Here is a 26,932-nt window from a genome sequence, read left to right as displayed (position 1 = left end):
CCACCCCTCCCCAACCCATACCCTCCGTACAACACACACAGATGCAACACGAGGCGCACGGAATTAGCCATCGCCAGTCAGACAGCAGGTGGCACAAGAGCAAGCCAGCCACAGGAGAGGTGAGGAGGTGAGTAAGAGGCCGCTTAACATCCCAATTTTATACATCAGTTCACACAAACTTCACATCTATGACATACTTTTTTGTTATAGACTCTCAGTCCACCAATATCAACCTTTGAAAGACGCAACAAGACCACAACAAATGTCACAACAACCTTGAAAAGTCCCCTTTTCAAACCCACACAGCGACAGGATTTTACATAATTTAATCACCATAAAGCAACATTCAGACAACGGATCACGCAATATCGTATGGAAACGCTACCAAATTTTATTCCCACGGTGACACTCAGGTCCATGAAGATTCCATAATTTAATCACCATAAAGCAACATTCGGACAACTGATTATGCAGTATCTTACGGGAAAACTACCAAATTTTATTACCAAGGTGACACTCAGGTCCATGAAGATTCCAGTGAGAGCACGCACATTGAATATTACAGACTAATATAACCTAAACCAACCAATGTCATCACAAGTTTTTTAAAGCATATCATTATGTTTTTATCAAATGTATAATAATTTTAAACTCATCCCTTTTTAGACAGAGCAGTTGTATATAAGCTAAATGTTTTTATGTATGGTACTTGTTAACACAATTCACTAGTCATATACCGGGCGAGTTGGCCATGCGGTTAGGGACGCGTGGCTGTGAACTTGCATCCGGGAGATAGTGGGTTCGAATCCCACTGTCGGCAGCCCTGAAGATGGTTTTCCATGGTTTCCCATTTTCACACCAGGCAAATGCTGGGGCTGTACCTTAATTAAGGCCACGGCCGCTTCCTTCAAACTCCTAGGCCTTCCCTATCCCATCGTCGCCGTAAGACGTATCTGTGTCGGTGCGACGTAAAACCCCTAGCAAAAAAAAATCACTAGTCATAACTATCCACATCAGCTGGATGTTTCTACAGGACACATATTAAACACAAAAATATTTTAGTTAAAAATTCCTGTCAGTATAACCATTTTAATTATAGTATTATTAAGCAAAATTCAGGATCCTGGCTATTTTGATCTTAGGTAATAGGAACAGCAGCTGAAATGCCTAAAAATAGGCGAAACATGTCCCGCTTATGACATAATAATGTAAAAATATTTGTGTAAATTAATAAAAAACACAATGTATTGAAAAGGTGGACTCAAAAAATAAAAATTCTTTTACAAAGGTATACATTGCTCAATACGGACCCAACGATGAGTTTTATAACCTCGACGTTGGTCGCACACGCGTACTGCACACTGCTATGTGAATTGAAATTTCCACTGACTAACATGTTCAGTACAATTATCACTGTGTTCTTTCTATACCAATCGCACTACTCAGTTGTGAAATGAGACATTTAACTGTAACTGACTGTCTACCATAAAGTATTCTATTTCATATCTAACTCTTAATAACGCTCGGTGCAAATACATGCAGTGACACGGTAAGATCTATAATACTTGAAGAATTCAAGTGTAGAAGTGTCCACTCCAAGCACACATGTTCAAGATAGAACTGCTTCATGTGTTCAAACAAGTGGGTTTGCATGCAAGTAAAGTTAATAGTGCCTATGCAACTCAATAACATGAAGTAAAAGAGTATAGAATGTCTAACTACAAGTAAAATGTAAGAATGTCACAAGAATATCAGAATGTCAGAATGTCTCCGACCAATGTCAGAATGTTAAAAATTAAATAATTGAAAAAGAGGTTCAACCTATTCAATACATAAAAGAAAGAAATGTAGTGATTACATTCTTATTTAATATTAACTATAAATGGGACCGGTTTCGACCCTAGTCCAGGTCATCGTCAGCCGTAAAACATGTAAAACAATGCATATGAAAAAGAAAAAGGAAAAGATTAAGTGAACTCTGGATCGGTATAAGATGAAACATAAATTAACGATGGGGGTAGAAATTGTGAGTCACTTAAAAGAAAACAGTACGTAATATTAAGAATGGTAGTATGGCACACGCATTGATAGGCGAAGTCTCACAATGTTTATGAATATTGGAGAACGGTCAAATGGGTCAGTTTCCACACTCTGTCAGGCACAAAGTCACAACACTATCAAATAATATATGAAGATCATAAATAACTTGAAGTCGCAGACGAATAGATTTGTAGAAGCAAAACAGCCAACTCCCGGTGATCAGCGCGGCACATTCAAGGTCATGCGCTGCGGTCTCGAACGCCAAAGTAGAATGGAGAATGTCCTGAAGGTCCCGTATTTGTCTCGGTTGCGGGAACGTATATATAGAAATATACAACGCAATTCAGTATAATTGAATGAGTACTTGTGCTCCTGCTAAGTTCTTGTCTCTCCGTGCGGCTAAATTTATCACCTTGGTCACCTCCTTCCTGAGTACTCTTCACTTCAATTTCTCTCGGTTTCCTCCAGTCACCAAGTAGTAATTAATATAATGCTTCCTCTCATTGGCAGGTCAGTTGTGCATCCACTCCTGGGGCTCTCGAATTCGATTCCTCCCCTGCTCACATAGGCACACTTTTTTGGCCATCGTGGAGCTGGGAATCGAGTGTATTGTTTCCCATAGTATTTTCTCGTGAAGTGGGCCATCCTTTTCCTGTCGTTCTCTCCCATTCCTAAAGAGAATTTATGACTGGGTTGTCATTTTTACCACGTGTCCTTGCTCAAGCTGCTGGCCGCCAACCCTCGGTGCTCCCTCACTTTACTATAAACATTTTATTTCATTGTCAAACTTTATGGAATAAATGTAATTGATACCAAGATTCTCTTTCAGTATGGGGTCAATACGTACTCTGTAGTACGACACATTCTGATCTATCCTGTCTGTTCCGCCCATTTCATCATCATAAGCTCCAAACACAGCCAGTTGCTTGACACATACTTTCCTTTTTTCTTCCTGAGAGTGTCGCGTCACCGTAGAAACTGGTTCAACGCCATAGCAAGTTGATTCTGTGGTACCTACAGAGTTATCAGCCCAACGAACAATACTTCTACTGTTCTAGTTACCATGTTGTATATCCCACGAGCTTGTCTCTTCATCTCATTTAAAGACATTTGGGAATTCCATTCTCTCGAACTCCCCCTGTAGTGCCTTAACTGCAAAATTTTAGATGAGCCCGAAGTGCCATTGCGGTAAAAATAATTTTGAAACATAATCAAAAGGGCACGTGTGACCTTTCACCAAGTGCTGATCATGCATCAGTAGCAGTACACAACCAAATCATTGTTAACAATCTATTACCATGAGGATTCTTTCCTTGGTAAATATCAAAACTTTTGAATAGCTGAGGAAGTGTTTGAACAGATGGACCTTCCTTGGATAAATTGCTTGCAGCTTTTTCTGCCATAATATTCCACCATGCATTCTTCAAAATCTAGATCCTGTCCCTGTTAAAAGAAATGTAGGACTATAAATGTACTCAAGATAACTCATCGACATTTGTGTAAATGTAGAATAGATGACCTTAAGTCAACCAAAGTTCATTTCTTCAGTAGAAATTGCTGTATGATAGTAATTGTGATGGGTAGCGTAACCTCTGACATAAAACATATATGAACGCGTGTACAAAGTGAATAACTAACACAAGCGCCTGGTGTGATCATCTGATCACGCAGTGTGTTAAGTGGCTTTATGAGTAATGTTTGCAATTATATGTAAATTCACTTCATCATAACATGAAGATAGATCATTTCTGAACTTATTCAGCATATCAGTTGTGTAATCTAATCAAAAACAGTTGTGAAATATCAAACGTACTTGAAGCGTGCCATCATAAGTCAGTAAATATTACTTACTTATATGCTCAACACAGTTGCCAGAAGTTTCTTTGGTTGACCTGTACAGTCAGCAATGAATTCCAGAGCTATACAAAGCACTGCAAGCAATGTAAATGAAACAATGCTGGCCATGATCATATAGACACGTTAGGCATTAAAGGGTTAATGAGGAGTTTCTGGGTGTATGAGCACCATCATATGATGGATTTAGAAATTGCTCTTAGCAGTGCTAATGGATAAATAGCTCCAGGATTTTCTAGAGTGACTGGAGCATATAGGCCTAAACAAATTCATGAGGAAACTTGTGCAACGTCATCTTTTCTGGACATTTTTGAGTGTTTTTTTGTATTTGCATACAATTTTTGTGCAGATCTGTTAGTGTGTTATTATTCTAAAACAGAATATTTATGTCATCGGCATTCCGTGTAAAAATTATTATCTATTAAATGTATTTCTCAAAATGGTATTGTAATATTTTTTTTCTGTATGAGCCAGTCTATTTTATGTGTAATATTGACATAACTATGAATTAAGATAATTTATATTCAATGTAGATGTATTTTACAAAAGATTAATTTTTGAAGTAATATTGTCATATACAGTGTTTATGAACGTCAGTGTACCTAATGTAATACTTCAGTATTTTTATCTTTGTGACATGTCCTTTATCACATCTATATGATTGAATGGAGTAATAAATATAGTAGGCCTATAATGTAGTTGTTTCAGAATTGTTGTAGCCTAACTTTGTTTATACTTGTTTCTAGTATGAGAAAAAATTGTAATAATAATAATAATAATAATAATAATAATAACAACAACAATTCAGGGGGATAGTATGTGGTCCTGTGGGTGCTCTTCTTGCTGATAGAGATGTACCAATAAAACACAGGAAATGCCATTCATTCCTACCAAGTCTGATGCATGCATGTCCACACCATGGATCCTGGGAAACATTTAAATGGTCATTTCATGTAAGGGCGGAAAAGCGGGTTCCCGATGCTTTTAAAGTTTTGGATCTATTAACTAAGGGAGACAACCCTAACAGGAAAAAAATCTGTCGTCCTGGATTCCTGGGGGTTGGCGTAGGGCTGACAACGCAAACTATTATACAAACTTGTTTTGAAATCCAATGGAAAATTAGATGATCTAACTTCTTTACAACAATGCGGCAAATGTTTGCTGGACGTGAGAATTGTATCATAAATGTTTTAGGTGGGAAAAATGTATGCGTCAGGACTTCAGGACCCTGGGAATTAAGAACTGGAGGAGTATGGCACTGAACAGGAAAGGCATGCAGAAACTTCTGAGGAAGGCCAAGGTCCACAAAGGGCTATAGAGCCAATGATGATGTATGTCTGTCTGTTTGTTAGGTTATCAGCCCAGATGCTGATTGGATTCTCAAATAGTACCATCAGAAAAGTTATGTGGTCATAGGGAAAGTGCAAAATCTGATGGTGGTGCCAATATGAGGTGTGCTAGGTAAGGTGAGTAGTGAGTTAATTTGCCATTGCTTTCCTTACTGATGATGATGATGATGACAATTATAATTGTTACCGAGTTTTTGTGGTAGTTAAGCATGAAAGAAGGTGCTGGGTGGTGAATAGGTCTCAAGCTACTAAAGAGAAATTAAATTTTAAAATTTAACAAGGTTATATTTTCTTTTCAAAATTAGGTAACAACAAATAGAACAGGTACTTAGTAGCCGAAATACAACTTGAAATGTACAATTACAGGGATTAAAGAATTTGGGCTTCGAGCCCTGAAAATACAATTCTTGAGCAACTAGCTCAACTTTACGATATACCAATTTCAACAAAAGGGGCAGAAGACCCCACTCAAACCCTGGAGCCCTTGCTCCAAATTACACAGCAAAGCCTCCTCGAGGCATACAACTCTCAGTTTTAGAAAAGAGCCACTCGCTCTTAAAGTTAAGCCTCTCCCAGGCCACACCAAACTCAACTTTCAAGTCGTCCTCAAAGGACATATACACAGGGGTAAAATACCCAACCTACTGAGGTCTATTAGGTGAGAAAAGATTAATACATGACCTCTAAAATACAACTTGAGAGGAGGCGAACTTGCACTCCTAATACACTTTGCTTTTAAAACCTAATCTGGCTCTGGGCCACTAACGCAAGGGCTAATCCCATACTACAGAGGTGACTTAGAGAAGAACACTTTACATTACATAAACGAAGAAAAGTTTGAGAAAATAAGTTCACCTCAAAACAAATGTGAGTGGGAGCTCGAGAGGGTTAGCACTCTCTATCCCAATATGTAACTTTACAAGAAAAGAAGAAAAGAGTAGTTACATTTTAGGAAAAGGTTACATGATGGAAAACGCTTCGAACCCGCCGCGAGAGTTAAACTGCCGACCTAGCAAGAAAAGAAGATATTAATAGGCCATTACCTGGTAGTAGATCGCTGCCGAGGAAAGAGGCGCTTCCCGCCTCCTGCAAAGTACTTAATACACTGAAAGATGGAACAGAAGTGGCCCGGAGACCCCAAAATCAGCAGTTTATATCCTCTCGCGGAAGATTCTAGGCGTTAGGGGAAATAAAACACCCTCCCACAAAATCTTTATTGGTTCGGGAAAAGAAACCCCTACATAGAGGAAAAAGAAACACATTATTGGTGGAAAATTAATTAAAGAAATTCGGGATTGGCTAGATCCAAACTAAGGGGAAAAAGAGGGGTATACAGCCAACTTAAACAATAACAGAAAGAAATTTAACAAGAAACAAACTTTTGAAATAAAAATTTCTCCAACAAAATAGTTCTTTGATTTCGCACTAGGTTGCACTATTGTAATTCTTCAGTAGTGTCCTCTAGAAGAGAAAGTTCACACTTCTTACTTCAAGCGAAACAAAAACACATCAAAAGTGACACAGTTCAAAAACTCAAAATTTTCCACGTGGTGACATCTTCTGAGAAAGTAGAGAATTAATAGAATAGATAAAGTTCAACCTTCCTCCAGAAGAGGAGTTTCAACTGGCGCAACTTTTAAATAAACAGAGTAGAGGTGTACCGCCCGGTACAATAATAATAGGAATAAGGGTAGATGATGATGATGATAATAATAATAATAATAATAATAATAATGATAATAATAATAATAATAACAATCTTTTTCAGGTACACCTCCAAGGATGACAGTTAATAACAGTAACTGTTACGCTACAGAGGCAGAAATAATAATAATAATAATAATAATAATAATAATAATAATAATAATAATAATAATGGTGAGAGCCAAATTGACCGGTTCGATCCTGGCTTGGTCTGATGGTTTTATAAAGTGGTCGGATACGTCAGCCCTATGTCGGTTGATTTACTGGCACGTAAAATAACTCCTGTGGGACAAAATTCTGGCACCTTGGCGTCTCTGAAAACCATAAAAGTAGTTAGTGGGATGTAAAAACAATAACATTATCATTAATAAAATGAGATGGTGTCTTGTCTGCTTGCTTGTTCTAGATAGGCTCAAAAACTACTGGATCAATTAAGCTGAAATTTGATAAAGACATAGCTTGAAATCCCGAGTCTCTCAAGGGATACTTTTGATTACGATATATTTCACGTTTTCAAACTAGTGGGGAATTTTACAGGGGTATGTCCCAAATTTGGGCAATTTTTTTCTACAACTGAAATAATCCATAAACAGTTAGCCTTATCAAAAAAAATAAAGTGCACCATGTGGCCTTAAAATTCAATTTTATACAAGATATGTTGTGTACATTTTCTTCATAACTATAGATGGTTTTCAAGAAAATTTAGCTTTGGCTGTTGTCCACGGTGAAATAAATAGAATGACAGATAAACAGTTGGCCGTATTGAAAAATGAAGTACACCATGTGGATTTAAAAATAAATTTTCTACAAGAAATGTCATGTGCATTTTCTTCGTTATTCTAAACGGTTTTCGTGAAAATTAAACTCTTGTGTATTTTTGGCTATGTGCACCTTCACTAACAAGTAGACAACTCATTTTGCTTGTAACTATGGGTCACGTGAAGCTATGTTCAACATCATTCGTTTAATGTCGTTCATTTGTTAACAGACTGACTGAAGAATGAGCGCGACATTTTGCGGAAAGTATTTGGAGTCTACAGTCTTATTGTTAAGAGCGCTAAGCATGCTTACCTATATTATTGAGAATTGGTTTGGGCTATAGTTCATTTATTCTGCCAATTTGATTTTCATCATTATATTCCATGTTTCTATCTTTTTAATATTGTGTAGGTTTCATATTTAATGGGTTCATAATTCACATTTCATTTTGCATCATTATCATCGTACTGTATTTGCATGATATAGATGTTGATTCCCGTAGGGAATCTGAAATATTTGTCCCGAATGAGTAAATTTATAATACCAATATAAATGGTCCGTTATTGGACATTATGGCCAAACAGGCATCAATTTTTGGTAGTGAGGCAAAGCCCCTCACAGTGCATTGGCACTGCCGGCGGCTTCAAGTAGCCCACGCAGTGGCCTCCACAGTATGCACTGGCCATGCGTCTTGGTAGGTGTGCTAGGTACCAACTGAGGAGCTCAACCTAGCACACGGGGGTGAAATGCTGGCAACCAGGAATGATTTAGCTGGAAAATTTATACTGTCCAATAACGGACCATTTATATTGGTATTACTGTATTTGTATTCCGTGTTTCTATCTTTTTAATATTGTGTAGGTTTAATATTAAAAATAAAAGCAGTAATAACTTGTATTAGTTCAATTTTGTCTATTATTCCATGAATCTCTTATTTGAAATAATGTGAATACATGCATTTTTTATGATTGTAGAAACAGGTATACCCCAAATGTTCAAGCATCCACTTTCATGAAACATAGTTTATTTTACTGCATATTGTTTAAGGCATTGTTTTGGATCATAAAGTATTTTACTAGAACTAAACAGTGTTTTCTTCTGTTTAAAAGTCTTGCCTTACTCCCTGTTAGATGTAGGAGGACAAGTTATGAGAATGTGGGCAGCACCTGACCATTTATGGCAGAGCTCAACTGGTTGCATTGAGAGCTTAGTAGTATGTGAATGAGAGTGTTGTGAGATAAACTGACTTTTTAACCTCTTTGATCATTATTGGGTGCAGAAGCATTCCAACCACTAATGGTGATCTTTACAGGTAAACTGTATGTGAACAGAAATCAAAGCTTCACAATAGCCAGTTTTAATATTCTTCTTAGATCTTATTAAAATAGTATAATGCCTTTCCTTTCCATTTTCTCTCACATAAATTCTTTTTAAATTCAACTTTTATCTTCATCTGTTCTTGTTTTTGATTTATGACTTTTTTATTTCTATCAAAATTTATAATTTTGTTATCCACATCTTTATCTTTTTTTACTTACTTGATCATATTGTAGGTTAAAAGGGTTACCACAATCTGTAGAAGCTTCATTATGTATCTTTCAAGGGCATAGTCACGGTGTTGCAAGTATCCTCTTGGTATATGGCTGCAGAACCATGTCAGACACATGCCCACAATCTGTAACAATCTCAACCTAATACCTTGGAAGATAGGGCCATATAGCATGAGTCTTCTTGTTGCCATGTGCGGGCCAAATTTTTATGGCCCCGCAGTGGAGGCTTTTTAAATTTATTTATTGCTCTCCTTTTATTTGTATTATATTTATAAGTTTATTCAAATTAAAATCTGTTTATTTCAGTTTTATGATCTTCTTGGGCATATCTATGTAAATGTCTTGTGAGATAATGTTACTCATATTGAGCTTGATCCTAGACTTTATACAATGTACTATAACACTGTAGTTACCATACAGTTCCCATTTGGGGAGATGATCATGGGTACCAGCAGAGGCTGGCGTTGGTTTCACTTACTTGTGCCAGGGTTTTCCTATCACTTTCCTTGTACATCCTCCCTTGAACAACTCTTATTCAGTACAGACCCTAGTACTGTGAAGATTAAGACACCTAGAGTGTCTCTAATTTGCCTTTGGTGGTTGTCCTCTTCCTTTTGAAAGATCAAAATTCTAACTCCTTTGATCAGTGTTAATAGGGTGTGAAACTCTTGATGTTCTGGTGACGTCCTCCTTACCGTGCAATTACTTAGTGTTAATATTGTAATGTGACATAGTTGGATAAGTTTTTACCTCATTTCTAGGGTGATCTGATTTCTGAAGGTCCAAAATGGGACATTTGTTCTCAAAACAACTTTATTTATTTTGATTTTTTAATATTGCAGGTTCAACTACAAACCACTAAAGGTTACGTTTAGTATATTGCAGGATACGTCATAATTTTAGTCACTTTTCTGCAGTTTTCCTACACTATTTTAATTTTACTCAGTAACATTAAATTAATCACCTTCAGCACAATAAATTTAAAATGAATACAGTATTAATTTTCTCAATAAGTCAGGTAGTCTATTACATTAAAAATTGATGTGATGAAGTAATGAAATGCACTATCTTTGTAAGTGATAACTCAACAAGTAATCAGGATCATCATCAATCAGCTGACATCAGGTAGGGCCAAATACAGTTTCTCGCCACTTCATCCTGTCCCTCCTACATTCCTCATTCAACACTGTGTTCTAGTCCAAGTTCTATTGTCCTATGCTGTTCTTTGCCGAATCCATCCATCATAATCTTGGTCTTCCTCATCCCCTCTTCCTATCATCTTTCTTTCAAGTGCTTGTCTTGGCAGTCGTTCTTCTTTCATCCGCTTGGCATGTCCATATCACCTCAATCTGTTATGTTCCAGTTCGTCGTTTAGTTTTTGCACATTTAACTCTTTTTATATGTCTTCATTTCTGACTCTATCCCTCCTTGTACATTGCTTCTTCAGCCTTCGTTGGTACATCTTTATTCCATATCAATCTCCGTACCTGGTGGTAAAAGGCATTCCGCAGTTGTATCCTACTAATCCAGTATTCCATTTTCAGTCAGTTCACTTCCCAAGTATTTGAAGTGTTCTACTATTTCCAGTTCCTTGTCTCCAATTTTGATAGCTTCTTTTCCTGTTTTACTTCCTATACTCATCACCATTGTCTTGCTCTTCTCCATGTTAATCCTCAATCCCCATTGTTCATTCCTTCTGTTCAGTATATTCAGCTGTTATTGTACATCCTCATCTTCTTCCCAGATCACATCTTCATCTGCAAAAACATTCATTCTTAATCTTCCCTTGCTGCCATTACAACGTCATCCTTCGTCATAAGGGCCCAGATGTTTATGCAGTAATAGGTTAGAATGCAATAAGTAGAGTCTACCCGCAAGGCGGTAAAGCTATGAGGTTTGCATAAACATTAGGGGTTCGGCCCATTAGAACCCCTAGAATTTATGTTACTCCCACTACATTATGTTAGAGCGGGCTAGACGACATTTCCTACTAAATAATTTTGTTGGTAGGAAGTGTCATCTAGCCCGCTCTAACGTAATGTATTGAGAGTAACATAAATTCTAGGGGGTTCTAATGTGCCAAACCCCTAATGTTTATGCAAACCTCATAGCACTACCGTCGTGCGGGTAGACTCTACCTGTTACTCGCTTCAGTAAGTTTGCATTCTAACCTATTACTGCATAAATATCTGGGCCCTATTCATCATTATGAACAGTAAAGGTGACAAAACACTCCCTTATTTTAGCCCATTGCCAATGTCAAACCATTCTGTTCTGTCCACTGCTTTTTTTCACACAGCTCTAACAGTTATCATACATTGCTTTTGTCATTGTTATTAGTTCCTTACCAATGCCCCTGTGTGTCTGGCTTTCCCAAACTTTTGATCTGGGGATGCTGTTGTTTATGTTTTCTAAGTCTATAAAAGTAATTACTGTATCCTTCTTATATTCTCAGCTCTTTTCCATGATCTGCAGAATGAAAATAGCTACTTCATCTATTCCCACAGCTTTTCCCATCTTCATCTTTTTAACTGCCCTTTCCAGCTCTGTCATTGTAATGTCTGATTCCCTCCCTGTTACTTTTTCTGTTCCTGCTGCCTGGATACCTTCTCTATGTCTCTTTCCTCACGTTCAGCAGGTCACTGAAATATTCTTTCCGTGTGTTCATTATCTCTTTCGGTTTTATCAGTATTTCTTCTTCTTCTTCTTCTTCTTCGCCTTCTTCTCCACAGATCTTGTGCTCACCATTTCATTCCTACAGTTTCAGTTTCTTATAATTCCAAATAATCATTTTTTCCCACTATTCAAATCTTCTTTTACTTCCTGGGTGAATATTTCCCAACTTTTCTTCAGCTACTACTTTTATGCAAACTCTTTTCGCTTTCATGTGTCTTACTCTTCTCTCATCAGTCTTGAGTTTTCCATTCCTTCCTTCTTTTCCCTTATCTTTCACTCTATCATTCCACTATGTTGTCTCTTTCTCTCTTACCTTTCCTAGTGTTCTGCTACATGTTTCCTCTGCACACCTTACAAATGCACTCTTCCTGTTCAACATGACTATTATCTGTCCTTGGTATCAGTTTTCATAATTCTTTCCTGAACTCTTCCTGAACCTCCTTTTCCTTCAATCTCTAGACCGTTATCTTTCTCTCTCTTTATTTTTTCTTTCAGTTTTGTGACATTGCCTACTTTCAACTTTGCTATCACAGCTTCTCTTCCTACTTGTGCATTCAGATCTCCCATTATAATTACTTCCTTGTCTTCTATATATTTCTCTACTTCTTCAAGAAATTGTTCTGTATTCTTTTTTTGATTTTCAGTTTGTGGAGCATATGTTTGGAACAGATCTCGTGTTCCTGTCTCAAACTGTTTCCTCGCTATGGTTATTCTCTCATTGATCTTCTTTACCTCCTCCATGTATTCTAGGACATCCTTTTTAATGATCATTCCTGCTCTGTTTACTGCATCCTGTTTTCCACTGTAAAACAGCATATACCCTTCGTTCAGTTTTCTTTCCTCTTCTCTATTTTGTTTCACTGCCCAGGGATTTCTATGTCCTCTTTCATGAACTCTTTCAGCTCTTTGGTCTTGTCTGTCAGGGTTAGGATATTGACTGTTCCGATTTGGATATATTGTGATACTCGTCACCCACTTGTCACAGCTCCCCCAGTACTGGAATCCTAGCATTTTCCGAGGCTGCACTCATTTTTAGACTGTTATTACGATGGGTTCACCACTCCCAAAGGCATTTAAGAACTGCCGCCAGCAGGTGATAAGGCCGCTTCCAACATGAAGTAGAGATACCTTCTGCAACTGCCCCTAACCTGAGGACAGATGCTGCTTGATGGGTTCCAGTGTCATTTCCTACACTGAGGGAACTGTCACCCCGCCTAAGAGAACTCATCCGCCCGAAGCCACTTATCCTCTTAGGGGGTCGAGTTATTCAGCACAGAATCACTGGCTATTGCCATAGCAGACTGAACTGGCCAAGAAAACAAGTAATCAAGATATAGAAGGAAAAAGAAGTTGCTAAAATAGAGAGAAAATGTGGAGCTTAAAAAAGAAATTTCTTAGCATTTCCCACTGAGTTCAAGTATAAATAGGATCATTAAATATTACATTACTATCTGCTGTCAAAATGTTGTCAAATTATACATGTAAAAATGTTTAGAAAACTGGACTAAATGTAAAACCAACAGGACAGGTGGGATAACATGTCTTATCATTGTCACACTACTCATTTGTCCAAATACAACAGACTTTTTAGAAAAGATAAACAAATATAATATGCAAAAAAAAATTGGGACAAAATTTTGGCATTATGAGCTTATAAGATTGTTAGTTATTCAAAATTATTACTCAAATATAGATTTAAATTCAGTAATAACATGTTCTTAATTGAAGTAATTCCATTCACTGAACAAAATACCTTCAGTTGTTGGACAGGAGACAAATGTAATTGGCTCATGATGTTTTCTTCAACATGCAAAGCACTGTGCTACCAACAACAAACACAGTTAGGACTGCCAATTTTAAATTTTATGTTAATATCTATAGGTTGATTGTAATAGTTAATGGTCCATTTATTTTTTTAGCATGTAAACTAATGTCATGGTGTCTAGGGTAAAGTTTTAATAAGAATTCAGAATGTATGAATATTAACTGATCATATGATAAAATCAGAGGATACCGAGCTCGATAGCTGCAGTCGCTTAAATGCGGCCAGTATCCAGTATTCGGGAGATAGTAGGTTCGAACTCCACTGTCGGCAGCCCTGAAAATGGTTTTCCGTGGTTTCCCATTTTCACACCAGGCAAATGCTGGGGCTGTACCTTAATTAAGGCCACGGCCGCTTCCTTCCCACTCCTAGCCCTTTCCTGTTCCATCGTCGCCGTAAGACCTATCTGTGTCGGTGCGACGTAAAACAACTAGCAAAAAAAAAAAAAAAAAATCAGAGGATAATTGGATACTGAACTTGCTTCTTAATCTTTAAAGCTCAAGGTGATTTTCACTCCTGTCTTAGTTCTGTTAAGAGTTGTAGAAATAAAGAAAAAGTTTTTTATTGTGTTGAAGATATTTTGTTTGGCTTCCTTTTTTGATTGGGGCTTGAAGAGGGAACATGCTTGAAAGTGAAAGGTTGAATGTTTTAATTCTTAGTATTGATGCTGTTCTTAAATGTTAATTCTTTTGAAAATTAACCCCCATTTTCCTGTTACTGTATATAGTTTTGCTTAAATATTTTGCTGACTAAGATGAGACACATTTTAATGTATTGTATGTTAATGTAGTTGTTGTTAAGTAGGAGTTGTAAATTTGACTTTAAAAAATGGGTTATGATTATTTTGTTTAATTTATAAAAATATAAATATAAAAATAAATTTATAAAATATATTACATTCATAAAATGTTAAGAAGGTTTCCTGAGTTACTTTGTCTAATCTCAATACCACAAGTATCCATTCTTCACAGATAACATATTCCCATCGTGGCAATTGCATCTCACAGTACAAGACATACAATCATCTGCTGGCTTTATGATTTTAAAAAACAATGAATTATTTATATCTTTGTTTTAGGTAAAGTGTTGGTTCGGAAGCCTCCTACATCTCCTCGCCCACTGTGTGATGGTAAAAAGGAGGAAGGATTAAGAGTTAGCAAAAGAACATGTGATTCTTCAAAACCTGGTTCTCGTGTTCGTTCTGCATCCACGGGAAGAGATAAGAAATCTGGTAAGTTACACATTATATTTCTCAGAAATAGTTATAGAATTTTATAATGCTATCGGGTGTTTCTGAGAAGGGTCACCCTTGGATTTAAATAAACAAAATAGCATCAAAATTAAATTATACATTGTTTATGTTAATCTGAATTCAGTTGTGATTGTCATTTTAGTCTGCTGCTGATCAGTAGAGGTCCCTGGCAACAAGCATCACCTTGAACATCTCCCCAGACACTGCCGGCACTAAAAGCCATACACCATTTCATTTCATTTCTTAAGGCCCTTTTTAGGAGTCAGATTGCACAGGAGTACATGAGTGACCCATCCAGAGCCTTCACTGGCATGTCTATAAAAGGAATTGCTTGGATTCCAGTTTCCATCTCCATTCTCTCGAAAAGCGGACAAGTCAAACGAGAGGTGTGGCTGGATGCTTTATCTTGATGTATCCATACCTGATTTTTCGCCCTTCTATACAGTGCTGGGATATCTGCATTGTAAGTGGGTGTTAAAACCTCTTGCTGATAGTATTTACAGTTCACCTTCACATTACTAGCAACACGGCGAATGGTTAACTTGCCGTTATAGCAGTATCCACCGATGATCATGAAACCCCGTGGAAAACTTTCCTGGTATCTTTACACAATCTTAGATTTTTAAAATATTTTTTTTTCTCTAGGGCAGTGGTAAATCGAGCAAAGTTTGTTACACTCACTAAGGTACACATATACTTATGCCACCACATTTTCCCATCTGTCCCCTGCCAGATAGCCCTCATACAGCTTTCTTGCATTGGGGCGACATTCCGAAATGTTGCAAGTTATAAATTTCATTTTTTGTCCGTATTGAAGATCTACTTGTGTTACAAATTCTTATAATTTTGTTAAATACCACCTATTCAATACAATAATAACGTAATAAAAACTTACATATTTATTTTGTTAATATGGTACATGTTTCGCTCCTTTTTCGTGAGCATCATCAGGCAATTATCATTTACTTAAGGTTATATAAGATTGTCAATCTATTCTATTGAATTAAATTATGCTTGTAAACCTGATGGACAATTCTTATAATATTTTACAAGTCATATAACAATAAAATTATGTCTTTAAGTTAAAACATGTTTGTCTAAAATCTATCTAAGTCTAACATTGTATTGACGAAACCCTCTGGTGAACATCCTTTAAAATTATTTTAAATACCTTTTGAGATCTGGCTAATTGTATTGATTCAGTGTTGCTTGACTTGTATGATTGTTGTTGAAACTTCGTTAACTATATTAACAATTTTCTGCAGTTGATAATTGCCTATGTTATGAACATTTACCTTGTTCTCGATGTTGCTGGAGTAACATTTGTACAAAATGTATTGGCATTAATCTTATGTTGTCAATACGAGAGTATTGTTTATGAACAAACTTGTTGGTGAATAAAAACTTTCTAATGTGAGGTAGAATTTGAATGGTTCTCATATGTTCCAAAGTGGGCTTGTTGGTATATTGTTCTTTCTGCTGAGTAATTGTCTAGTGTTACTCCTTGCCTCTTGAGAACTACTTGTTGTTCTGTTTGTCCTGTGTCCTCCTCACTATAGAGTGAATTTCAGAAACTGGTTTGCATGTTACAGAACTTATTGTCAACAAGATTACAATTCCAAGTATCATTTTACTAGACTTCTCACCCGCTTTTGTTGCATTCTGGTTTTGTCACGTAGTTTCAGTTGGCACTATCACCTCGGAACTGAAATCGGAATCGCTTTCATCTCTGTCAGTTGAAGAAGAAGAAGTATTTTCACTCTCCAGAGAATCATTTCCACTTTCAAAATCACTATTTTCAAGCCAGTTAAGAATAACCTCATCCATGCTGCGCTTGGATGCCGCCATGATTGTTTACAATGAGCGGCAAACTGAGTTGCTTTTTATTTTCTGTATTTCAGCTCTGAGTTACTATTTACACAGAGAAAATAGCTTCAGATATCATCTGACATCAATCGGTTAGGCTGCAAAACAAACAGAATAAATCTCTCTGAAGAGCTAACCGTGATAATGAACTTATAAATGTTCCGTGCACTAGGACGGAAGTGTTCGTCCAAGTATATTACAGCCTTACGATCGCAGGACAGAAGGTTCTGTCAGAGTATGACAATGGGTTAATCAAAGCAGTTACCTGTACTGCAAAGTGTACAGTTAACAATGGGGGCATGTTAGCCGACTGGCTTTGTCACTGACTTCTCATCAAGATGGCTGTGGTGTGAATACCAACCTATGCGCATGGGATTTTTGAAATGGTCACATCCCTGTGGCTTCTATATAAAACTGGCTATGATCACGATATCAGCAGTCACGTAAAACTGCAAGCTTGCCTTTTGCTTTTGCAATGAATAAATGCAATGTCAGTGCACTTACCTAATGTTGAACTGCATAGGCTCTTTGTTATGGTGGTCAGCTTTCTGTCTTGTGGAATGAAACATTAATCTCTATATCTTCACTGCTAATTGATTGTAGATCACAGAATGCATTTTCAGATTGCATGTTCTATCATATAATTTTTCCTGCACCATATTCTAACATAGTTTTATGTAGTCTATTTGAAAAAATAAATTGGACTGAATATACAATATTTCATAGTTATTTGTCTAATGATCTTTAAATTAACTTTGTCCCATCCTGGATACCTCCTGAATTTTTTTTCATCTTTGTGCCCAGACCAGGTATCGCAAAGTATGAATGACTTGTCAGAAAGATGTATTTATTCAAAACTGACACAAAAAGTTTTTTGCAGTTATCCTTTTGTTATGTTTCCGCTCTCATTTGTGCTTATTTTAATTCAGTTGTGGAATGCATGGATATTGTATTCAGATGTAATGACTAAATAGCACATGCAATTTATTCTATTAACATTGTATACAATAGAAGACAATCTGTAAGTGGATCACGAAAGCCATACTATGTTTTGGGATCATCTGAGTTCATGGGATTCATTATCAGAATTTGCTACTGTACAATAAATATGAGTTGAAAATAAGTAACTGTGGTGTTATTCACTTTAATTTATCCCTTTTTGATTAATATATTCTATTAACATTTAGTTTCAAATACCAAGGGGTACAGGACAAAAATGAAAATATGAACATTTTAGACAGTTTACAAAACAAACATATAAGTGTGCAGATAATCTTACTTTTGTATAGTATATAAAATTTCTGTATTGAGCTCAGAAAGCCATATTTATTTCAGATATAGTCTCTTTATAAGTGTATTTTGTAATTTAAAATTCTGGTACCTACTAAAACTGAGCAAGTACAATAAGCTAATAGAAAAGAATGTTTACAAAGAAGTTGCTCACATAAAACCCACTAAAACAATTACTGTAATTTTATTCTTTTACTGTTCGTAGATCTCTGCTGTTTCTGTGAGTTTTGGTCTATTTGTATTTGTCCCTACCACCAAAGTAGTTCCCATTTGGTTGCACAATGCTATCTATAACACAGAACAATATAAAATACCTGTAAAAAAGACTGAAAAGCTTGCAAGTTTCTTTGCTTAAATCTTCATCATAATTTTCTAACAAAGCAGTAAAAATATCATCTTTGTCCATTATTACCAGCTACAAATACTCAAACTCCAGAAATGAAAAGCAGGTAATATACAAAATGCAAGCATGTGTCCTCTGGACCCAAATGCTAACAGTGCAATACGTAACTGTACACAATCAACTATGGCTCATGCTACTAGCTCACTGGATGTTTGGGGATGACTGAGAATTCCAAGTACCGAGCTCAATAGCTGCAGTCGCTTAAGTGCAGCCAGTATCCAGTATTCGGGAGATCGTGGGTTCGAACCCCACTGTCGACGGCCCTGAAGATGGTTTTCTGTGGTTTCCCATTTTCACACCAGGCAAATGCTGGGGCTGTACCTTAATTAAGGCCACGGCCGCTACCTTCCTACTCCTAGCCCTTTCCTGTCCCATCGTCGTCATAAGACCTATCTGTGTCGATGCGACGTAAAGCCCCTAGCAAACAAACCAAACAAAACTGTATTCAATTTAAATTTCAAACGCTTGTGAAAAAAGCAATTAAATGAAAATAAATAATTGATATTGCAATTACTTTTCTTTATTGCAATTTAAAAAAGAAACATTTCAACATAAATGGGTTAATAATATGTGAAGAAGAACATGAGAAAGCTGAGGAGAATACAAAATAGGATTTCTCTCACTAAAAGTTTGTAGTTCACTTAGATCAATAACACAGTAAAAGAAAATGATCAGCAATAATAGTCACTGATATTAATAGAATCACTATTAAGGTAGTTACTATTCACACATACTTAGTAATATTGTTGTTTTAAGTCTTCAATTTGCTCTTATTGTCAGGCATTTCACGTGGACTATTGATGCAGACTTCGGAGACAGTGTTGGAACTCTCATGACCAGTGAAAGCTGTTTCACTTGCTAATATTATAGTTTTATAAAACTGCAGTGATGGATGATCTTGCCATGTTGAGCCAAAGTGGTTCTGCAGGAGATATTTTTTACGTCTTTTGTTTTTGAGTCGGGAAGAGTAATGCTTTTGATCACTGTGTGAGGTGTCATTTGAGCCAGCGATTTTCGTCTTTTACACAGACTTCGTTAATTCCCAAGATCATTATTGTAAAATACCTCACTTTTTACACAAACATAATTTTGTGCAAGAAACTTTGATAATTTGTAGTAAAATAAAATGAAATAATATTCTTACCACTCTCGCTTTCGTTGTTGTGATTTCCACTGTGATGTATCTCTTGTTCTCTTTCTTGCACTTGATCTGGGGATTTCATCTATTGATGTTTCCATTATCTAGGACAAGGTACGAAAATAAATTTTTCAGTTCACCACTCGGAAAAAAATATACACGTTATACTACACAATAATGACAAAATACGAGCACACAGGAAATGGGTTTGCTTTCGCGCAAATGACGGTAAGAAGCCTGTGAATATGTAAATCAGTGTTGCAAACGAACAAAATATGAAATATTATAACTTCAAAGTATATACGATATAAGGAATGATTTTGCCTACCGGTATTAGCACATTGTTGCATAATGTAACAACACAAGATTCCAGACAATAATGCTGCAACATGACATGGCCGGTTTTGAATTCACTGCCTGCATGACTTGGCCCATTCTGTTGCACAACCAAGAATTTAGTGCTCTGTAACATGAAGACATGGATGATTTTAAAGCATATTCTTGTTTCACCTGCTAGTGCTATATTTCTACTTCAAATTGACAATTGACAACCTTAACTCATTTTCGTAAATTTGACTTGGCTGGTTTTGATACTAGACGCCTCATATTTTTTATAAGAATGGTCCTGTGCTCGTTGCTTTTTTAAGTTATTATGGTGGTTTTATTTTGAAGGGTCTATCCTTTTGTTTATATAGTTGCTACAAAATGAGGTTGAGTTTCGTAATATTACTATTTTATACATTAATGAGTTTTCCTTATTGGTTTTATGTTTTGGATTGCTTCATTTCGAGGTCCTTATTTTGTTCTTTTTTTGGAAGTCTTGGTGTTATAGCCTCAGTTTAAATTTTGAATACTATCTACCTGAATGTTTGGTACGTTACCTCACACCAAGGATGGGCAGAAGAGATACTACTGTAGTTGTCGCAAGATAATTATATTGAAATAATAACTTAATGTTATTATTTCAATCAAATATCATCAATACGGACCAAAAATGATATTTATTACATGTAAGATAATTATATACTGTAAATTTTTTTTACCATAGCCGAGAACATCCCGTTTTAAGGGCTGGATATTCGCCCTCACCCATCTCCTTAGGGAGTAGGATTTGCTGGTTATGTCGGTAGGCGAATCCTCCAACTCGAGCATTTCTCAGTATTTACCGTAGACACCTACTCGGCATTGGTGCCCACACTGAGACTCAGTAGCCAGCCATTGACCCTCCTCCTTTGTCCAGGCTTGGGACTGGCACTGGGATTTCCGTGGTATCTCCCATTGGTGGAGTTTGGTTACGAATCTAAGGTAAACTATTAACTATAGCTAGGTCAACGCATAAGTCAATTTTCTTCCGTTTTTTGTATTCCTATTTTTCCAAACACTTGAGCGGCTAATGTGACCAGTCAACGCTCTTTCAACATGAGAGGTAAGCGATCTTAGACTCTCATTTTGAACACTCTATTTTCAAGGCACTGAGTATATCTTTTTCCTTTTTCCATTTTTCAGACTTCAATTCACACACATTGCATCTTATTTTCTCCATACATGATCTTGAACTCCCAGTAAAAATGAAGACACATGTTTTCGGCTTTAACTGTTATTTTAAAGGAACTGGATATTGGCCTCTACCTATAAGCGGCTTCAGGCATGTTCAATCTTGTTTGAAGTGTTACTACTCCAAGTCAACTAAAATATGTGATTTCTCGTACCTGACTCACGTGTCTGTGCAAGAATGAGATTTATTTAGTTAACAATTCTAATTACCTTCTTCATTCCAAAGAAAATAATAATCATTTTTATGTATGAACATTCTTATTAACTGACTGTTAGCAATGATATCCTATATGATTTTAATTACTTCACTACCAGCTCTATGTTGTACTTTGTTTTTAATCTCTGTCAACACGATTATGTGTTTTTCTCTTAGCCATGATCAACATTCTTATATGTTTTCACACTAGTTTTAGCCTATTTGATTTTCTGTAATGTAAATGTCGAATCTTAGGTAACCATATATTTTAAGGACACTAGGTTTGGGGCCCTGACCTAACTTTAGGTTAAGATTGATTTTCGGCTGATGATGCTTACGACAGTTAAGCGAAACCTGTCCCAACTTACAACACCAGTCAAATGCTGGGGCTGTACCTTAATGAAGGCCACGGCCGCTTCCTTCCTACTCCTAGGCCTTTCCTATCCCATCGTCGCCATAAGACCTATCTGTGTCGGTGCGACGTAAAGCCCCTAGCAAAAAAAAAAAAAAAAAAATACAACACCAGTTGTAATGTTTATATTCTAAATATAAGGAAAGATAAGTACTGGGAAGGTGGTGTAAATTATTATTCTTATTTTAACGTTCATAAGATGATGAATCAGTCAGCCAGTCAGTCAGGACATGTTAATTATGTATATGGTTGGCTAGTTGTGCTTCCTCTTAAAATAATAACCACCATCACCACCACAACCACCTCATAAAAGTACTCCTGCGAGACAAAATTTTGGCACCTCTGCATCTCCAAAAACCTTGAAAGTAGTTAGTGGGATGTAAAACCAGTAACACTATTGTTCAACAGAATTAAGAAATGGAATTATATGCAGATGAAGTATAGGTAGGATATGTGTTGGAAGTATGGTGTCGACCTTTTTTTTTTTTTTTTTTTTGTTCCATCTGGTTGTAAATTTAATATTTATACAGAAAGTTAATCATTTATTCTTTAAATGTGTAGTATTAAGTCAGATATTAAATTGCAACTTTGTCTTGTGTCATTGTCTTGGGATGTGTGATGGTGTAGTATTTTGTTGGTAAAATTTTACTGTGCATACGAGAGTTATCAGTCAGATAAACCAACTGGTTCTTTCTTTTAAATGAGCCCTGATTGATGGGTTCTATTCCTGTTCAGTCCAGCGGTGCTTGAAAGTGTTCAAATTGTATAGTCTTGCATTAGTAGATTTACCAGCACATAAAAGACTGCCTCTGAAACCAAATTTCCAGCACATTGCCATCTCTGAAAAATCTAGAAACAGTTAGTAGGACATAAAATTTATCAGTCTGGCTTGAGCAAGCGAGGTTGCATTGTACAGTGCGTGCCGGGAACATGGTTGGTATCGAGCAGTACCGGGCCGCGATTGGGAGGTGGCAGCTGAAGCGGAGGAAGGAGGCCAAGAATGAACTGGCAATAACAAAAGAGGAGGTAAAATGGGGTGAAGCGATATTGGTAGCAGCAGTGTTAGCTCTCTCTCTCTCTCTCTCTCTCTCTCTCTCTCTGTGTGTGTGTGTGTGTGTGTGTGTGTGTGTGTGTGTGTGTGTGTGTGTGAGAGAGAGATAGAGAGATTAAACCCAGGCCCAAATACCAGTGACAGATTCAGCATGGAAGATTTGGCAGCACTTAAGGTGGTGGTGAAGGAAGTGATACAAGAAAATTGTCAATGGGATAAGGTGCAAGAAATAAAGGACATGATGGAAGAGCAGAGAAAGGAGATAGGGAACATGAGGAAATGGTCAGAAACGAAGACTGAGGAATCAAACAATAGAGCGTGTAACAGTGAGAAAGAAATAGAGTTATTAAGAGGAAAGATGAAACATCTGGAAGAGGAGGTGATGATGATGAAGAAGGAAGCAGAGGGGTACAGGCAGGAGAGAATGAAAAAAGCCATATTTGTATATGGTGTGGAAGAAGGTGAGAAGGAAGGAAAGATTGATTTAATCTATAAGGTGGTAGAGGTCATACGGGATCAGTGAAGTTGACATAGGTGATGTGGAGAGAGTGGGCAAAGCAAAAGGACGAAGACCAGTTAGGGTACAGTTTTTCTCTACCCTAATGGCAGAAATTGTGTTAAGAAATGGCAACGACTTGCAGGGTCAGAAAGTATGGGGGAAAAGAGACATGGGAAAAGAAGGTGGGGAAAATATGAAGATTCTGAACAGGTATCTTTGGGGAGCGAGACAGCAAGGGCTAAAAGCCCGCATAAGAGGTCAGAGACTAGTGGTGACGGATGGGAGATGGGAGATGGGTTACAGAGCACCTGGTGTCGAAGCTGAAAGAGATGGATGAACACGTCAGTTCCGAGGGGGAGTGATGGAAGTGCAAGATGAAAGGCAGGAAGCAGAAACAACTAGGGGTGAAGTGGAGGAAGGAGTGGAGATCAACTCATGTGGAAGTAGACAATGCAGTGTGGATACAGAAGAACAGAGCAGTGAAGGGGTGGGTGAGGGAGAGACCAAGAACCGGCGGGTGAAGTGTGTAGTGGTTTAGAGAGCAAGAAAGGACACAACAAAAAGGTAAAGATGTTAAGAACATAGGAAGAAGTAGGAGCCTAAAAGACTTGCAGGTTAAAGTATGCAAGGGTGTGGAGGATACGGAGGGCATGGAACGGCAAAGAATGTTAAGAAAAGGAGGAATCGAAACAGGGAATGTGGGGGCAAGAGCTACAAGGAGTAAGAATAAGGGAGGGCGGATAAGTTATAACTATATTAGAAAATAGGACGTGTGAATATTGAGGGGCTAAGAAACAAAATAGGAAATTAAAAGGTTAGGGAAGTAGTAGAAAGTTTTGACTTTGTGGCACTTTTGGAGACATGGTTGGAGACAGGGAAAGAGATTTACCAAGTTCGATAGCTGCAGTCGCTTAAGTGAGGCCAGTATCCAGTATTTGGGAGACAGTAGGTTCGAATCCCACTGTCGGCAGCCCTGAAGATGGTTTTCCGTGGTTTCCCATTTTCACACCAGGCAAATGCTGGGGCTGTACCTTAATTGAGGCCACGGCCGCTTCCTTCCCATTCCTAGGCCTTTCCCGTCCCATCGTCGCCATAAGACCTACCTGTGTCGGTGCGACGTAAAGCAAAATAGCAAGCAAGGGAAAGAGATTTCATGGAAGGGGTTTATGACTAAATATAGAAGAGAGGAGAGGAATAAAGGACACGCCCCAGGAGGAATGGTAGTACTAATTAAGGAAGAAATTAGTGAACTAGTAGAGGATATCGAAACAGATATGCAAGAAGCTATATGGATGAGATTTAATATGGGATGGGTAGAGGGAAGGATAAAGGGAATAAATCTAGCGTTCGTATAGTGCTATCCTAGTAGTTCCGTATACACAAATAAGCATCTTTTTGAAAAGCTATTGGTGGAGATTAGTATGATAAGAGAGAAGTTTGCAGAAGAAGAGGACATGCTGCTATTTGGAGATTGGAACGCGAGAATAGGGGAACAGAGCCCAGTATACAGAAGGGGAGAAGGGAAGTGTATGTTGAGAAGTAGAAGAAGTGGGGATAAAATTATAAACAGTTATGGGAAGAAGCTCTTAGAGTTTTGCACAGCGGGGAATTTATATATTCTGAATGGATGGAAGTAGGGTGACAGTATGGGGAAATTGACCTATGTTTCAGAGCAGGGGAGGGGGGGTAGTGTGATAGATATAGTTTTAAGCTCGGGGGGAGGAGTGTTAGAGGATGGAAGTAGGAGACTGGATTCAATCACACCATTTCCCAGTGTGGGTTCTGGGGAGGGGAAGAATATAAGGAAAGAAGTTAAGATGAAGGACGAACTAGGGAGTGGTTATAATTAGGGGCCGTATTTTTTGGTAATAGCGATAAGCACGAAATTTTTCATATCTTCTTTCTAGCCTTTATATGATCTTGTACGTACCGTACCGTAACGTATTTTAGCGAAATGAACTCGTGAAATATCACGAAATCTGTTTATTACGCGAATCGCGCAAATAATCACGAAATATACCCCACTTGGTAAGAAAAATGCGAAATCGTATCGGAAAAGATCTCCAATAAACGTTTAAATGCTCTTGAGAACTTGACTATAGTAGTTTCCTTCTCAGTTGATTGATAGCGCTGTATATTCTCTACACAAATGCACACAAAGCGATGAGCCCTGTGTATCGGAAGTATGTGTATTCAGTTCCGCGATCTCTAAGGCAATCATTAAAATCGATATTTGTTATCGATTACAGCAGATGGCGTTGTGGTCGTAGCAAGATCGGTTGTAGATGCAGCAGTGCGCATTATACTCTTTCGCAATGAAAGTTCGCCACTTATGAACCTTTATCAGCAAATGTCCAGCAGTTAAGTACAAAAATGCTGAAAACTAACGTTACAACAGTTTTTCCGAGGGCCGAGGAATACAACAGTGAGGCGTTCTATGTATTTGATGCTGCAAGAAGGATTCTAATGTGTAGGTACTGTAAGTAATGTTCGCATTACGTGAAAACGAAGAGATGTGTGCGATAAATACTGTAGAGAATCAGAAACACACAAAAAGAAGAAGAATGAAGCAAATGAACATAATTTTAAGCAGCAAATAACAATCGGCGATACTTTACACATTGCAAAGGAGTTGAAAAGTGATAGAGAGCAATTTGTAATAGACACAACAAAAGCATTTATGCAAGCCAGCATTTCTATAGAAAAATTGGATAATCCTGGCATGACGACATGGATGAATATAAAAGGGAAAATAATACCGACTTTATTATAAAATATGACGATATTAGTAGGCCTATCGCACCGAGCTCGATAGCTGCAGTCGCTTAAGTGGAGGCAGTATCCAGTAATCGGGAGATAATGGGTTCGAGCCCCACTATTGGCAGCCCTGAAGATGGTTTTCCGTGGTTTCCCATTTTCACACCAGGCAAATGCCGGGGTTTTAAGGCCACGACTGCTTCCTTCCAATTCCTAGGCCTTTCCTATCCCATCGTCTCCGTAAGACCTATCTGTGTCGGTGCGACGTAAAGCAAATAAATAAATAAATTAAATAAATAAATAAATTAAATAAATAAATAAATAAATCGCCTGGTTGAGTTGTAATAATGTTATTGTTTTTACGTCCCACTAACTACTTTTATGGTTTTCGGAGATGCCGAGATGTCGGAATGTTGTCCCACAGGAGGTTTTTACGCGCCAATAAAACTAGTAACACGGGGCTGACGTATTTAATCACCGGACTGAGCCAGGATTGTACCTACCAACTTGGGCTCAGAAAGCCAACGCCTTAACCGTCTGAGTTACTCATCCCCGGCCGGGCAGCACCAGCATATCCATGAATATCTTCCAGGTATATATGGCTTTGCAAAATGCAGTGAAAGCGCGTCTGATAGAAGACAAGAAAGAAGACATTGTTAGTGAAGTGTTAGGAGGATTTGCACCAAGTGTTCGCAAGTATTATGGTTTCCGACGTCTAATGTGGTCAGTGGAAGGGGCTGCTTTGTTTACAAAAACATAC

General features: G+C 37.5%; 1 protein-coding gene across 1 annotated transcript in view; it reads left to right on the top strand.

The window, feature by feature from the left end:
• The window catches only part of ssp3 (short spindle 3), a 567,399-nt gene that overhangs the window by 13,002 nt on the left and 527,465 nt on the right, over window positions 1-26,932 (top strand). Inside the window, exon 3 of the mRNA XM_068225894.1 lies at window positions 14,833-14,985. Coding sequence (XP_068081995.1) covers window positions 14,833-14,985 — 153 coding nt within the window. The remainder of the gene's footprint in view (window positions 1-14,832; window positions 14,986-26,932) is intronic.

Source organism: Anabrus simplex, chromosome 1, assembly GCF_040414725.1.
Source record: "Anabrus simplex isolate iqAnaSimp1 chromosome 1, ASM4041472v1, whole genome shotgun sequence".
Lineage (NCBI taxonomy): Eukaryota > Metazoa > Arthropoda > Insecta > Orthoptera > Tettigoniidae > Anabrus > Anabrus simplex.
The sequence above is the reverse complement of the archived record's forward strand: the minus strand, read 5'-3'. Positions and strand labels throughout refer to the sequence as shown.